General features: G+C 44.8%; 1 protein-coding gene across 1 annotated transcript in view; it reads left to right on the plus strand.

Annotated features, from left to right (window-relative positions):
- The window catches only part of LOC130043362 (poliovirus receptor homolog), a 216,961-nt gene that overhangs the window by 158,500 nt on the left and 41,202 nt on the right, over window positions 1-17,259 (plus strand). Inside the window, exon 4 of the mRNA XM_056135616.1 lies at window positions 1,517-1,634. Coding sequence (XP_055991591.1) covers window positions 1,517-1,634 — 118 coding nt within the window. The remainder of the gene's footprint in view (window positions 1-1,516; window positions 1,635-17,259) is intronic.

A 17,259-nucleotide genomic window follows, 5' to 3' on the forward strand; every position in this document is an offset into this window, starting at 1 on the left:
CATCTATCTGATACCATCTCTACTGCCTCCTCGCGGGTTGCCTACTTGCCCCACAGCCTCCCTGCTGCCCCATGACTGTCTACACAGCCCCCAAAACCATCTGCCTGGTCCCACCCCCCTCAGTCTCATTTCCATTAGCAAGCCCAGATCAGGGCCCTCAGTAAAGACAGATGTGGGTCACATCGGGCCCCATCCTGAGTGTCCACCCATGGAGTGTGCAACTAGCATGGTCTGACACAAAAACATTGTCTGACACAGTCCCAGAGATCACCTGCAGGCCAGATCTTCTGTTCAAGGGGTTCTTATGTCTCCACGCCCACCCCAGCGCTGCCTATAGGAGCAGCAGAGATGATTCCAGCTTCCCCACACTAGTTGAGAATATAGACAGTGAAAGCATCCGAAGAGGAAGATTCGAGTTCCCAGCATTAATCGTCTTTACACCTCCCGAGCATGTTAGGTTGTGAGCCACAGATTCCCTGCTCAACTCTGTGCTGACTCATTAATTCTGTATCTTTGTGTTCTCTGGAGTCACAGTGTGCTAAGGGTTTGTGGACAGCACGAGTAGAAGAAGGCAGGCAGTGTGGACAGTGAGGATCCACACTCATGCTCTGCACTAGTCCAGCCTATTGTCATCTACACCCCTCACAGCCTGTCTTTCCCAAATGCCAGGACATGCTCTGCTGCATTTGCAGCTGTCATACTGACACGTTGTGTCCACGGAATTGGCAAGAGAGCTGTCCATGTCAGTCCACCCAACCCCACCCATTGTGCACTGGACAGAGAAGGAGGACAGTCCCTAAGGGGAGAATGAGGAGGCAGAGTCATATGGAAAGGCAAGACAGACAAAGACAAGACATGGCTCTGGAAGCCTCTGCCAGGAGGAGACTCACTCTAATGCAATCAGGCTTATACCTTAAGAGAAAAGAAAGAACAATGGATGGACATCTTTTAGGGGGCACAAGCCCACAAGCAGTCAAACAGGGTGTTCTGGTTCCTCAGTCTCCCTGGCTGGCTGGCAATTAGCTTGCTCAGTTGTTTTAGGATGTTTTGTTTTGTGACCTGACATTGCATTTGGCTGTCAGAGGAGGGAGGGAGGAGTCTCTGCTGGGAAGCCAAGAAGGCTCTGCCTGGGGAGGGGCACCTAGAGCTCCTCTGCTTTGACCAAGGCTCAGGGGCTCACCCTAGACCCAGCTGTTCCCTCAATCATCCCCTGCAGCACCCCACATGCTGGCACTGGCAGGAGGGAGCAGAGCAGAAATTCCCAAGAGTGTGATGCTACAGAACAGGATATGGGCCTCAAGATCATGAGAGCATTTGGCATCTGCCCCCAGGTCACTAAAGTGAGAACAAGACCCTGACCCTTTCCAAGACATCCCGAATGACTCAGGGTCATGTCATGTTGCCCAGACTCAGCTGCCCCTCATGTTGCCTGTGTGAATTGTGGGAGGGGCTCTTCTTTTCAAGTGTTGGCCCCTCAGGGCTCCTGTCCTTGTGTCTGTCCCTGTCCCCCCAGCAGACTCCCCCCAGGTCTCCATCGCCCTTTATGATGACATTGGGCAGCAGAGCCGCAGGGAGACCAAACTGACCTGTGACGCCCGCAGCAACCCAGAGCCCAAGAGTTATGACTGGAGCACGTGAGTCCTGGGGTTGATCCATGCCTGAGAGGGGAGGCTGGGGATGGACAATCATGTCTGAGGAGGGAGTCTAGGGATTAACTCCCAACCATTGGGGGACAGGTTCTGGGTGCCCAAACTCTAAGGTGAAGGAAAAGAGAGGCTTTCCTCTCACTGAGGCAGGAGCTCTCTGGGTCACTGAGCAGAGGAGGGTCTGGAGCTCTGTTCCATCAAGTTCTCTCAGGCTACCAGGTGTACGTTGGGGGGAGCATGAGCCAGGGGACAGGGGTCAGAGTGGAGGCCACACAGGCCCTGAGAACTGGAAGGTTCTGGATGGATTTTGAAGGTGAGTCCCAGGACCTACTGAGCAGTAATAGGGGTGTGAGAGGGAGAGTCGGGGGGACTCCAGGTACCTGCCAACTTGGGTTAAGGCAAGTTGCTAGAGTTCCTCAGTCCCTGTCACTCTGGGCTCCAACAGAATCCATGTTCTCACCCGCCTGTCTCCCCTAGGAGCACAGGTCCTCTGCCCCTGTCTGCTGTACCCCAGGGCTCCTGGCTCCTGATCCACACCACTGAGGAGACCATCAACACGACCTTCATCTGCCGCGTCTCCAATGACCTGGGGATGGGCCAGGCAGCCATGAGAGTCCTGATCCCAGGTGAGGACCAATGGAAAGCACAGAGACACCCAGGAGGTGCAGAGCAGGACTGTCTCTGATGGGGGAGTCCCTGGGGAAGGACCCCTCAGCCGTGAGATGCTCCCAAACTCCACCCGAGGCCCCTGCCTGGACTCTCAGAAAGGCCTTTCCAGGGGCTGGGGCTGAGCTCTCGTCATTATAGCGACTGAAAATGCCCCAGTAAGGCTAGAAAACGGCCATCAGATTTTACTAGATCTGGGAGCCCCAAGTGTGGGGGTAAAGCAGGAACTTTCCTTATTTTGGTTCTGGCTCTATTCTCAGTCGACTCTGACCTCAGTAATCTGGGGCACATGGGCATTCCGGGTGCCCATCCCACCGTTTAGTGTGGCTGGGGGAAAGCAACATCTTTTTCTTGTTTTGTTTTCCTTTGGGGAAGAGGGTTGTCACATTCAGGGTTGCTCAAGGCTTATACCTGGCTCTGTGCTCAAGAATGACACTGAATAGTATTTTGGAGACTGTATAAGATGGTGGGGATGGTGTGAGACTGAAGAGGAGCCATGATAGGCTCCACTTTAAGACCAAAACTCAGCAGGCATAAGTTTCAGTTTCCCATATCAGAAAATTCTGACTTCTCAGGAAACAATATCACACTGGGCAGATAAACAGCCCCGTGGCAATAGCCTATCAGAGTAGGGAGTATGGGCAGTGGTGCCCAGCCAAATAGAGAGGGCCTAGGAGTGGAGTCACGGGACTGGACAGGGACCAGGATTGAAAATGTACTGCTAATTCCTAGAAAAATGCTGTTATGTACCCAAACCCTATATAAACTGCTCAGAATTCAGAGTCTGGGTCCTTGTCAACACTCCACTGTGTTGGATGAGACTTGGACCCTAGCTCGAGTTAGTGATAAAGGGGCCTTGCCTTTGCATCCTTGCATCTGGTCTGGTCAATGTGAAGGAGAAACTCCCTTCCCGGGACATAACATATGGAGGCTCGTCCTCCGGGATTTTGGCTCGTGCTGTGACCCCCAGATCACGATGTGGCCCCCACTCTTCTTGCTGATCATCACCGTGGGGAATCTCGGAGTTTTCACTGGGTAGGTTGCCCTGGAAGGAACAGCTAAGTGAAGGTCATCGCAGGGAGAGGTGGCTGTGTGACAGTCACCTTGGGGAGAGGCTGCTGAGGAAGATCATCTCAGGGAGAGGTGGATGAAGGGTGGTTTGTCAGACTGACCATCTGAGTGTCTGACAGGCGGGTCGGAGGAAGGGCCCGAGTACAGAGGACCAGCATAGGAAGAAATTGCCAGTTGGGCATTGTGGGAGACCTCCCCAGTGCCCACCACCATTTCCCAGAAACCCCAGTACGGTGGACGCCATTCAATAAGCTTGGTCACAGACAGACCACCCGAGGAGTGGGGTTAGATACAGTGCATTGAGGACTAGTGGCAGATATTTGTCTATCTTCTTCGTGGCATATTTGAGTACCTGCATATGTCTTGAGTCTGTGTCTCAGTTCTGTTTTCAGACCATTAATCACTCACTTCCTCCCTAGGAACATGACCAGGGACAGACAACACTCCAGTCTCTCTCTCTCTCTCTCTCTCTCTCTCTCTCTCTCTCTCTCTCTCTCTCTCCTGTTTGGGTCACACCCGGCGATGCACAGGAGTTACTCCTGGTTTATGCACCCAGGAATTACTCCTGGCGTTGCTCAGGGGACCCTATGAAATTCTGGGAATCGAATCTAGGTCGGCTGCGTGCAAGGCAAACGCCCTACCCGCTGTGCTATTGCTCCAGCCCCACCCCAGTCTATTTTTATTGATCATTTCTCGAATTTTAAAAACAGAGGTCCTAATCAGCCCATGGAGGTTAAAAAGAATAAACATAAAACATTTTGTTTTGCAGAATTGGCTTGTTCTGCAGCCTTCAACATTGGCTGACCCACTTAAGGTACTTTTGAGCTGGGGGCCGTTCTAAAAAGCTAAAGGTATAAGTTTCTTTCCAGTACCAGGAGGATACCGGGACCAGATCCCTTATATTCTGGTCTGACAGGAACTGGTTGAGAGACCCCTGCCTGGTTAAAAACAAGCGTGTTGCAAAACAGTGAGGAGATAGATAGAAATTAGGTTACATCTCATGCTTTCATAAACATTGACCATTCAAATGCTCTCTTATGCTGCTATTTAAAGGTTGTTGAGTAGCAATGGCCTCTTTCCGTGTCTGAAATCATTTTTGAATTGTGAAATTGTTAAAGGATCTGGTGTAAAAATCTTAGGATTTGTGATAATTAAGACCTTTTAAAATTAAGTCAAATAAAGACAGTAAGTCCTTTCTTGAAGAGTCAGATCAATGGATCAACTGTAAATATGTGCATATGTGCATGTGGTGTTTGTAGTCAGTCCATTGTCTGTCTGTCTGTGTAAATCAGAAGTAGAAATCATTAAACTTGGGCAAGAAGCATCATCACAAGAGGTCAGAATGATATGCAACAACCCAATAATTTAAAAGGTTTCGGTGTTTTGTTTTGTTCCTTTTTGGACAGAGAATTTGATATTCTCAATCTAATTTCTTGCGGAAAAACATTAATGGTTATTAACAACTGAAAATTTTTTTGATCTTTGGAATCTTACGATCTAGGAAAGAGCTGCAGAACTAGAGCCTGAAACTAAAGTTAAATTGGAGTTCAGAGAATGCAAGGCTTTATCTTACAAACCTCTACTAATCTTAATGAAAAATTAGGCTGTTCTTACAAACAACAGAGGTACAGAAGCCATTAAAACAAAGCTCTCTCTCTTTTTTAATGAACATTGGCAGTTCAAGTGTTTTATTATGATGTTATGTCAATATATATATATTTGCTTGCATCTTCATTGGATTGTTAGAATGATAATTGAAATAATTGTGGTACCTAAAAACGGGTTCAGAGTGTAATGGTTTGGTCTAAAACCATGAGTTTCTAGAGTTATAAAATTGGTTGCAAAACGTATCCTATCAATGTTTTATTTGATCTTTGAGACTTTTGGTAACTCAAATTTCTAGAGCTACTTAGCAAAGTGTTATAATGAGTTAATCTCAGATGTCAGCCTGATAGTCTGAAGCCACAGCATTGTGCCTTCATAAAAGTTTTAAAGATACCCGGTTTTCTTGCAGAAGTTTCAGACCAGGTTCAGATCAAAATAGCAGAAAACTGGCTTTGGTGACCTTGCAGCTGAACAGACACATCTGCCACCCCCCCAATCCCATCTCCCATCTTAAATGAGTCAAATGAGAGCTAACAATGGAGTTGATGGGGGTATGGTGCTGCCAACAGGTAAATCTGTACCTGTGAGGTGAGTGCATCAGCAACCTGATGGCACCGTCAGGCTTTCAGATACCCGAAAATTGCTGCTGTGCCTTTGGCCAGACCCCAAAAACTTGGGGCAAAGTTTACTAAGAAAATAAATGGCCAAAATTAGTATGTTGGAGACACACCCACAAACCACCTCCGGCTCAGCTATATAATTGGAGGCATGGCCTCTCTGGTTCCTGATTGAACTGCTTAACAGCCATGATCCCAGAGGCTCAGAAACGAGTTTCGGAAAACAAAAGCTTTTGGCAGAAATATGTCCTGTTCCTGCAGTAGGTTACTGGCGCTGGGCCACTCCAGGTGGGAATAGGTTTCGTGCCTTGGCCTGTTCCCCTTGGCGGCCTGGTGACCGTCATCCTGCAGAGGCCACAGGACAATCAGGTTTGGGCCTGCAGTGTTGAGACACAGGTGGCCTCACCAGATGGGGGTGGAACCGGCCCATTTCTCCCCATCTCAGCGAGACCTCGAGTCGCCGCCTACAAACGGCCTCTCTTGAACCTGATCAAGCTGATTAATGGCCATGATCCCAGAGATTCAGAAACAAATATTGAAACCCAGCAGCTTTTGGCATAAATGCATCTGGACCGCATACACGGCCATGGCTCCAGAGGCAAAAGTACTTAATCCAGAGCCCGGCACCTTGTGGCAGAAAAGTGAATGGACCATGCGTTAAACTACGGTGCCATGCCTCCGTGGGACGGAAAGGGTGTTGCTCCCTTCTGCCTTTCTCCCCCTGGCAGCAAGGCGGCCGCCTCCTCAGAGCTTATTGGAAAGCCGGGTATGAGCCAGTGGTGATGGGGCAACTGTAGTCTCAGCAGAAGCGGGGTGGTGCCGGCTCGTCTCCTTCACGCCCTACCTAGATCCTGAGTTAGCCCCCATAAGCAGATCTATGGCACAGCCATAACACCAGATGCACAGAAACCAGTCTCTAAATTATCTGACTCTTTGCAGAAATCCAAAATTGTGTGGCCGCAATAGCGGCTGCACAACATTATATGATTCTCATAACCAGCTATAGAAAACAAAGTATTTCACAATGCCTTTTCAGCAATTCTGATTGTTGGGGGGGGGGGGGGGAATTCTAAATAATAATGGTGCATCTTTTGTTGAAATGATGAATGTAATCAATGTAGAGAAGAGTTAAGTAGAAATCATCTGCCTCAGAGGCATTGGGTGGGGTGGGAGCGGGAGTATATTGGGGTTCTTGGTGGTGAAATGTGAGTACTGGTGAAGGGAATGGTGTTTGATCATTGTATGACTGAGACATAAACCTGAAAGCTTAGTAACTTATCCCACAGTGATTCAATAAATAAATATAAGACGAAAAATAAATAAATAAAACTATGGAAAAAAAAGTAAGGTCAAGTTCATGCCCAATTCAATCAACTAATCAGTGGCTGAATAAATAGCAGTACTCCTACATAAAAAAAAAGAAAAGAAAAAATAGAATGGAGACGATCAGTGTTATGCTGATAACAGGCTTGAAGTTAGGAAGTTAATATCTAAATGTTAAAAGTTTTGAATGCATTTTGAATAGAGTATATCCAGAAAACAAAATTTGTTTTTCTGGTAAAGGGAATTTAAAGTTTAAAGTATTGTGGCAGAAGAGTTTTCTCTTAAGAATTATGAAAAAAAATTAGGAGATGAAACAGAAACCTAGAAGGAATATTTGACCTTCTTATTAGATAAATATAGACAATCTAAAACTTTGTTCCCTTCCTCTATATTATCTTATTTGCAAGGATTGTTCAAAAATTAACACAAGCTTAAACTTATATGTGACTATTTGAGTTGTGTAAAAGGTAAAGGTAAAGGCCCTCCCGTTGATCGTCGATTTGCTCGAGCGGGCCCAGTAACGTCTCCATTGGAGACTTTGTTGTTACTGTGTCTGGCATATCGAATACGTCATGGGGAGCTTGCCAGGCTCTACCAGTATCTGCCGTGCGGGCGAGATACTCTCGGTAGCTTGCCGGGCTCTCCGAGAGGGGCGGAGGAATCGAACTCAGGTCAGCCATGTTGGCCACTTGTAAGGCGAATGCCCTACCTCTGTGCTAAATGAAAATTGAGGTTAAAGTCATTTAATAGAATAAAATACAAAATGCAGTTCACTAGAAGTGATGAAGTGGGCAAAGATTGAAGGAATAAGTAGGTAAATGAAATATATGAATCTTGTGAGTCTTTTAACCCTCTTTTATCTGTATTTTCCTAGGATTTAGAATTCTGTTATAAAATCTTTCATTGTGAGCATTGTAAACCTTTTGAATATCTAAAAGACTGATGTTATACTTTTGGAAGTGTACTGCAGCGTACAGCCCAGTCATGTTAAATGAGATAATGAAAGCAAACTTCTTTCCAAATTTATTGGTAGATCAAGCTACATTAAGTTCAGTAAAATAACAAGATTAAAACCTGTGATCTGAAAATAAGGAATATAAGTATATATTTTAAGTAAAAAAGATGATGGATGGAGATATCACTAGTGAAAAAGGGGAAAGGAATTCTGTTAGAGTGAAACTGATTTTGAGGAACAGGACAGGATGAAAAGGAATGTGTAGAAGGCTTTAGTATGTCAAGAAATGTGTAAGTGGAAGGTTGTGTTTTAAGATAGAAACTGTGATCAAACCTTACTGTTATAAGAACTCTTTTGATTATATCTGCAGAATTGTTCTAGTGTCCAGATTCCTATTACAGTGCTCTTAGACAATTGGAAATCAAAGTTTTCAACATGGAACTAAATGAGTTAGACATAAGTTAGTGCTCTTAGACAATTGGAAATCAAAGTTTTCAACATGGAACTAAATGAGTTAGACATGATGTTGTTAAACTATATATTCTATCTCTACAGAACTTAATGCTTCTTTTGACTAGGACCTATAGCAAACGGGTACATCTCATGTGAGTAAGATGAAATATTTGCTTTTCTCCCCTTTGTACCTTTAGCTAGTTCTTTTTAATGCTTCATGGTTTTATGTTTCTTTGTATAAACCCAGACAAACGTTTTTCCTTTCTGCAATAGGGCCTACCTCTGGTGCAGACAGGAAAACCAGCTATGGGACCCAAAAAGCCCTCTTCCAGGGAGAGATGAGGAATTGGTCTAAATTACAGGAGCAGGTATCTAACATTTGCTGTTTCAAGTACCCTACAAACCTCAGGGAGACCCTCAAGATAGGCCGGCTCAAGGAAGGACTGGGCATCATCTGGGCCATGGAAAATTAGGATGCTGGAAATCTGCAATGACTGACTCAGCCTGGGCTCTCCCCTCAGTGTCAAAAACTGGAGGCTGAGATCTCTCCCAGGCCTGAAGAGGGGATGATATAGACTCCTGACTACCAAGACATGCCTACAGAGGGTGAAAGACCTGAGGCCACAACCAGTTCAACCTGAAGGCTCTACCTCTAGTTCATCGTGAGACTTGATCCTCACATCCTGTGGCTGAGCCTGGGGTAGCACTGATGTGAGGAAAAACATTAAATGCCATAATTGGTGTGTCTCCTGCTCTGTCTTTGACCAACCCTTGAACTTCTCAGTAAATAATGGGGTACCCCAAATGGAATCAACTGTGCTGTGTTTGTACAAAAGGACAAGCCAGGTTTATTAAGTTGTCTGGTAAATTTAAAATGGAGGAGAGAAAACCATATTTCTGCAATTAGCCTCTTTTGTGAAAATCAGATTCTAGTTATACATAGGTGATTTAATAATTATATAATTCAGTAAGTAAACTTTCTAGTCTACAAAAAAACTCAATTTTATACATGCTGTCACCAGACTGGCCAGAAAAGTGGAAGCCAGAGCTTTACCAGGGGGACCTCAGCTCAAAGTGCAGGATCAATTGTTTTCCCACAGGGGAAGTTGATATCTAAACTTTTTCTAAGTATTCATTCTTAGTTAACACATGTAGTCATTTGGAGAGAACAGAAATTTTTCCCAACAGTTCTTGATTCCTATTCCATTGTGGAATTAATACCCCATTTAGAGAGTTATTTCCTCTAAGCCAAAACACTCTGCAGAAGATGAAGAATGGGCAGTGGAGCAAGATCTCCAATGGAAAGTTGATGGGTGGGTAACCAAACAAGGAAAATTTCTAACCCATGAACCAATGCAGTAATTAAGAACTGTCCTTTCTGTACTTTTAATAAACCTAGTGGAAATCTTGGGTCTCCCCTCCTAACAGTATCTGTTCAATATGCTATCACCATCTGTTCAATGGGTGCTGTTTGTTTCTTTACTGACGAAATGGCGTGTCAGATTTTGGAACGGAGAACGTTAGGAACGACATATCCATCCTGTGGAATTTGGTATGTTGGCAAGTGGACATGGCTATCGAAGAGATTTGAGTAGAAGTCATGGATAATCTTCTCCATTGCTGTTCTGGAGGATGAACACCTGAAGAACCTGCCGTCAGTACTCATCAATACACTGGCTCGGCTCTTCACTCGCTACCTGTCTGAATGCAAGGTTCCGTCCCAATGGAAAACCCGCAGGACCGTACTACTGTTCAATGCCATGACATTGGCAAATATCGCCCGATCTGCCTATTGTCTGTCATCTACAAGTTGTTCACTCGAGTCATCCTAAATAGGATTGGCAGAACACTAGATGAAGGACAAGCATGCGAGCAAGTCGGGTTCTGCAAAGGATTCAGCACCATCGACCATATCCACACAATAACCAAACTCATTGAGGTTTCTCGGGAGTTCAAGATGCCGCTCTGTTTAACGTTCATTGATTTAAAGAAGGCCTTTGATTCTGTTGAGACGGAAGCGGTCATTGAAGCCCTAGCTAATCAGGGCATTCAAGCCCAATACATCAAGATCTTCCGTGAGCTGTATTGCGGATTCACTACCAGGATCTCACGATTCTACAAAGAAGTGATCGTTGATGTCAAGAGAGGGGTTTGGCAGGGTGATACCATTTCACCGAAACTCTTCAGTGCCACCCTTGAGAACATCATGCGAGGACTGGAATGGGAAGGAATGGGAGTGAAGATAGATGGTTGGCAACTACACCACCTCCACTTTGCTGATGACATTGTTTTAATAACACCAAACATCAGCCAAGCGGCACAAATGCTGGCCGACTTTGCCCGTGAGTGTGGAAAGGTAGGACTACAGCTGAATCTTACGAAGACAATGTTTATGATAAACAGCCTCGTTCCTGATGCCCCATTCGCTCTCAACGGAACGACCATCTCTGAATGCAACAGCTATGTGTACCTAGGTCGAGAAGTCAACATGACAAATGACCTGGCACTTGAGCTGTGCAGGAGGAAGAGAGCGGCTTGGAACGCCTTCAAGAACGTCAAAGAAATAGCTAAGAGGACGACGAACCTCCGGCTCCAGGCACATCTCTTTGATTCCACTGTTCTTCCTGCATTAACGTATGCCTCAGAGACCTGGGCCCTACGCAAACAGGATGAGAACGCTATTCAGGTCTCCCAAAGAAGAATAGAAAGAGCTATGCTTGGAATATCACGTTACACTCAAATGAGAGAAAAAATCCGGAGTTCTGACATCCGTCAACGAACAAGAATCAGGGACGCTGTCTCATTTGCCAAGGTGTCAAAAATCAGATGGGCTGGTCACATAATGAGATTTAAAGACGACCGCTGTACTAGAGCTGTTACTGGATTCCACGGCATGTCAAAAGACCGCATGGCCGCTCACCTACCAGATGGTCAGACTTCTTCGTCAAGATCATGAACGATCAGTTTGAGGCTCTTCATGTTCCCAGAGCGAACAGATGCCATTGGGCTACACTAGCACGCGACAGGGACAAATGGAGACGTTACTGGCGCCCACTCGAGCAAATCGCCGACTAACGGGAAGTTAAGTGATAAGTGATCTGTTCAAATCTTCGGTCTCCCCTCCTAACAACAATATTCAATGCCAGGGGAGGACTGGCAGCTTGATTTCATGTAAAGGATCAAATGTTGGAGTATAGCTCTAAACATTTTAGGATAACATTGGTGTGTCCTTTCTCCCCTGCCACAGGGAGCTTAGGTTTAAGTGCTCCCGAGTCACTCCCAGTCCTTTGTTTATCTGTAAATTCTTCTCTGTGCTCTTCTCCCCAACCAGTTAATCACCTTTTTCCCTAACTGTTAACTTGTAAGGTCAGATCCTCCTAAGAACACTGAACTTATATTTTAAGTTAAATATTGATTTCCCCCCATCTTTTCCATAGTTTAATTTAAAGCAATGTCCGTCTTATACGGACACAGGAGGAAGACAGTTAATATTATGCTCTTGTAACTTGGGAGTTAATTGACTTCAAATAATACTCACGCCTAGACATCTGCTTTCTCGACTTAAGCCTCAATTGCCCTTAGTTCCTAGCACCCCAAAAGCAGGGGACCAAAGAGGGATTGAATGGACCCAGGGCAAGCTGTGAGCTACCCTGGCATCGAAATGTGCCAGGCAAAGTGCCATAATACTCAGCTATAAGTCAAGAGCATGGTCATGGACAAACTCTGTCATGATCCAAAAGGCCCTAAAAAGGCCCTCCCGTTGATCGTCGATTTGCTCGAGCGGGCCCAGTAACGTCTCCATTGGAGACTTTGTTGTTACTGTGTCTGGCATATCGAATACTCTCGGTAGCTTGCCGGGCTCTCCGAGAGGGGCGGAGGAATCGAACTCGGGTCGGCCGTGTTGGCCGCTTGTAAGGCGAACGCCCTACCCGCTGTGCTATCACTCCAGCCCTATGATCCAAAAGAGGTAACTGAATAGAGACCCTGCTCCAGTTAGCAAGACTAACCTGGCCTGAGGACTGTGGTCTGGAATATATTGTGAGATGTCCTCGGGAAGAACCAAACTTTAAGCTTGATTATCTCTTACTTTGCTCAGACAAAATGACATTGCTAGAAATATATTTACTACAACTACTTAAGTGGATTATAGCTGGGGAAAAAAGAAAGCAACACAGCACAATCCCGCCCCTTGATCAGATCTCCTAGTAATCTGGAGTAATCTCCTTAGATGAGATTTTGTCCTTGAGTTAATCTCCTGGAGGGGTGGTTTTATCTCTCTTTGTTGATTTGTTAATGTTCAACCCCACTTTTATATCCCTACCCTACATGATTTCTATATAAACTAGGCTTAAGATTGGGCTGGGAGATCCAGAGAGAGAGAGAAGCAGAAGGAGAATCAGAGAAGAATGGAGAGGAGATTGGAATTATATCCAATTGATACCAACTAGCCTGGCCCTCATTCTATCCTTTGCCTACCCATCGCCATTGACCTCCCCAGGGTGGGGGAAGTGGAGATCACCGAACACGGGAAGCAATAGAGACAGAGTGCCACTCCCTCCTAGTATATAAATAATCAAATGCTCAAATGTTTATGGTACAAATATCTATTGGTTCTTATTGATAGCTTCAAAGACTGAGTAGAAGCTTTTCTGATATGTACTGAAAAAGTCAGGGAGGTAGCTTGGTGTTTCTATGTATTTTAGAAAGATCTGGACACAGGAAGTCATTTTCTGTCCACCAAATTCATTCATGGGTGAGGGAGTTATTTAGTGTTCTCTAAAACAGCAAATCATTTTGCCCTCAGTAAGCCAGAGAGGACCTTCTACACCTCCAAGGTCTAATCAATATTCCTCAGCCTGTCTGATCTTTTCTTTCAAATGTTGATAATTTCAGGAATTCAACCCATTCATTATTAGGGGCCCATTAAAAACTAAGCTAGCTTGAGATTTCACCCCTGTGCAGGCAGAGTCAGCGTCCCTGTGTCAGCAGGAAGCAGCTCCAGTAAAGGAAACTTTGACCATTTTCCCTTTAAAGATGTAAGGTGGTGAAATCTCTAGGGGAATATGATGTAGGTAGAAATTCCTTCCAGTTGCCCTGTACTGAGTGTGAACCCCCTTTACAGAGGAACTCTGCCTCCTTTGAAATTTTTTTGGGTTAATTGACACTACTCCAACTTAGCCTTGCAAGAGGAAGTGTAGGCCAGAACGTATGATCTCTCTCTTCTCCAGTCATTACTGGTCCTACAGGTATCAAGGCCGAGCTCCATGCAGGGCTTGGAGGACACACTGCCAGAGTGAAGGGGAACTAGTAACTCCTCATCTGTATGCATTGGGTGATCTGGTCTGGGTCAGGTGGCACTTGACAGCCACCCACAAACCTTGGTGGAGAGGTCCTTATATCGTGATCCTGTCTACATCAACTGCTCTGAAGGTGTTTGAAATCAAAACCTAGGTCCATGATTCCCATGAAAAAGCTGCCTCCCCCCATTGGAGGCAGAATGACATGGACCAGTGACACATCCGGTGAATGGGAGACAACCCCTGCCTTCAAGACAGAAGAACGAGACTTACAGGAAGTGCATGGGTTATTCTGTCTCTGTATGCTCATAGTGACAGTTGTGGAACGAGCTCCTTATGTGCCCCAGTTTTTGGCACTGAGTACTTTCTGTTAATGAGACAGGTAGAATTAACATTGAGATCAATGTTAATTGATAATAATCTGTGCCAGTTATGGCCCATGCTAGAACAGGTGTTTGTTCAGAGACCTACCAAGTTATAGGTAACCAAAACTATAGAGTGGTCTCCCAGCAATTGTACCACAGGTCTGCTAGAAGAGCCACTATACTAGGGACCCAACAAAATTTGGCTTGCTTGCACATAACCCCTTGATTTTCCCCCTCCTACTTCGACAACTCCAGTCCTCCTGAATGGTAAAGATTGTGTTACAGGTATTGTTACAAAGGAGGAGCTAGGAAAGTCAACTTGTCACCCTGGTCCCAGCCCACATAGGACCCCTAGTGCTTCTACCTTTTGCTCTATTTCAGGCCTGGAGTAGTCCTTACATATTAAACTTAAGCCCTTTTGAAATTTTATATGGATTTTCTTCTCCTGTATTTCTTATAGGCTCCCAGATGGTTCCCTGGGTGAAATCAGGAAAGCTCGTGGTGGCAGTAATGGCTCTCCATGTGGTCCACCAGAGCATATGGCCAGCTATTAGGGAATTCTATCGGGACCAGAATGAGCAGAGCCTACAGGAGGGTCCCACTCAGGATTTGGAACCGGGAGACTGGGTGTGAGTCAGGAGGCATAATAGTAGAACCCTGGAACCTCGCTGGAAAGGGTGTCATGTTGTAATCTTAGACCCCCTTTTTGTTTTTTGTTTTTAATTTTTATTAGTGAAACACCATGAGGTACAGTTGTAGACTTACAAATTTTTGTCCTTGGGTTTCAGTTATATGATGATGAAGTACCCATCCCTCCACTAGTGCCCATTTTCCACCACCACGGGTCCCAGTATCCCTCCCACCTCCCATCCCCCCAATCCCATCCTGCCTCTGTGGCAGGGCATTCCCTTTTGTTCTCTCTCTGCTCTTGGGTGTTGTGGTTTGCAAAAGAGGCATTGAGTGGCAATTATGTTTGGTCTATAGTCTACTATCAGCATGCTTCTCCCATCCTGGGAGGATCCTCCCAACACCCTTTATTTGGTGCTCCCTTCTCTATCTGAGCTCCCTTTTCCCCTAGCATATGTGGTTGGCCTCCAAGCCATTGAGCAAACCTCCTGGTACTAATCCCGGCCACTCCTGGGTGTTAGTCTCCTATTTTGTTACTTTATGTTCCCCAGATGAATGCAATCTATCTATGCCTATCCCTCTCTTTCTGACTCATTTCGCTTATCATGATACTTTCCATGTAATACCACTTGTATGTAAATTTCATGACTTCATCTTTTCTAACAGCTACATAGTACTCCATTGTGTAGACGTACCAAAGGTTCTTTAATCAGTCATCTGTTCTTGGGCACTCAGGTTTTTTCGAGATTCTGGCTATTGTAAAGAGTGCTGCAATGACCAAACAAGTGCAGATGTCACTTCGACTATACTCTTTTGCCACTCTGGGATATATTCCCAGGAGTAGTATTGCTGGGTCAAATGGGAGTTCAATTTCTAATTTTTTGAGAATCTTCCATACTGTTTTTCAAAAGGGCTGAACCCATTCCCACCAGCAGTGAAGGAGGGTCCCATTCTCACCACATTAGCGCCAACACAGGTTGCTTTTGTTCTTGTGGATGTGGGCCAGTCTCTGTGGTGTGAGATGATATCTTATTGTTGTTTTGATCTGCATCTCCCTGATGATTAATGATGTGGGGCATTTTCTCATGTGCCTTTTAGCCATTCGGATTTCTTCTTTGAGAAAGTTTCTGTTCATTTCATCGCCCCATTTTTTGATGGAGTTGGATGTTTTCTTCTTGTGGAGTTCAACCAGTACTTTGTATATCCTTGATATCAACCCCTTGTCAGATTGTATTTGGCGAATATCCTTTCCCATTCTGTAGACTGTCTTTGTATTTTGGTCACTGTTTCTTTGGAGGTGCAGAAGCTTCTTAGTTTAAGATAGTCCCATTTGTCTATCTCTGTTTTCACTTGCTTGGCTAGTGGCGTGGCATCTTTGAAGATACCATAAGCTTCAATATCATGGAGGGTTTTGGCAACTTTGTCTTTAGTGAACTTTATGGATTCTGGTCTGATGTTGAGGTCTTTAATCCATTTTGATCTTACTTTTGTACATGGCATTAGGCAGAGAAGAGCACAGGTTTTAATCTTGTCATTTTACTGAACTTAAATGTAGCTTGATCTACCAATAAATTTGGAAAGAAGTTTGCTTTTATTATCTCATTTACCATGACTGGGCTGTACTCTGCAGTACACTTTCAGAAGTTTTACATCAGTCCTTTAGATATTCAAAAGGTTTACAATGCTCACAATGAAAGATTTTATAACAGAATTCTAAATCCTAGGAAAGTACAGGTAAAAGAGGGTTAAAAGACTCACAAGATTCATATATTTCATTTACCTACTTATTCCTTCAATCTTTGCCCACGTCATCACTTCCAGTGAACTGCATTTTGTGTTTTATTCTATTTAATGACTTTAACCTCAATTTTCATTTTTCTCCAGTACACAACTCAAATAGTCACATATACAGTTTAAGCTTGTGTTAATTTTTTTAACAATCCTTGCAAATAAGATAATATAGAGGAAGGGAACAAAGTTTTAGATTGTCTATATTTATCTAGTACGAAGGTCAAATATTCCTTCTAGGTTTCTGTTTCATCTCCTAATTTTCTTTTCTTTTTTTTTTTTTATTAGCGAAACACCATGAGGTACAGTTGTAGACTTACAAGTTGTTGTGCTTGGGTTTCAGTTATACAATGATCAAGTACCCATTCCACCCCCACCAATCCCAGTATCCCTCCCACCCTCCCATCCCCATCCCACCCTGCCTCTGTGGCAGGGCACTCCCTTTTGTTCTATCTCTCCTTTTGGGTGCTGTGGTCTGCAGAAAAGACTTTGGGTGGCAATCATGTTCTGTCTATAGACTACTTTCAGCATTCATCTCCCATGCTGGGCGAATCTTCCCAGCATCCTTTATTTAGTGCTCGATTCTCTATCTGAGCTGCCTTCTCCAGTGTGCGGCTGGCTTCTAAGCCATGGAGTGAACAACCTGGTATTTATCACAGCTGCTCTTGGGTGTTAGTCATCACTCCAGTGGACTGCATTTTGTATTTTATTCTTTTAAATGACTTTAACCTCAATTTTCATTTTTCTCCAGTACATGTACTGCCGTATAAGTATTCGATATGCCAGACACAGTAACAACAAAGTCTCCAATGGAGACGTTACTGGGCCCGCTCGAGCAAATGGACG

This window comes from Sorex fumeus, unplaced genomic scaffold (genome assembly GCF_029834395.1).
Source record: "Sorex fumeus unplaced genomic scaffold, SorFum_2.1 ptg000122l, whole genome shotgun sequence".
NCBI lineage: Eukaryota > Metazoa > Chordata > Mammalia > Eulipotyphla > Soricidae > Sorex > Sorex fumeus.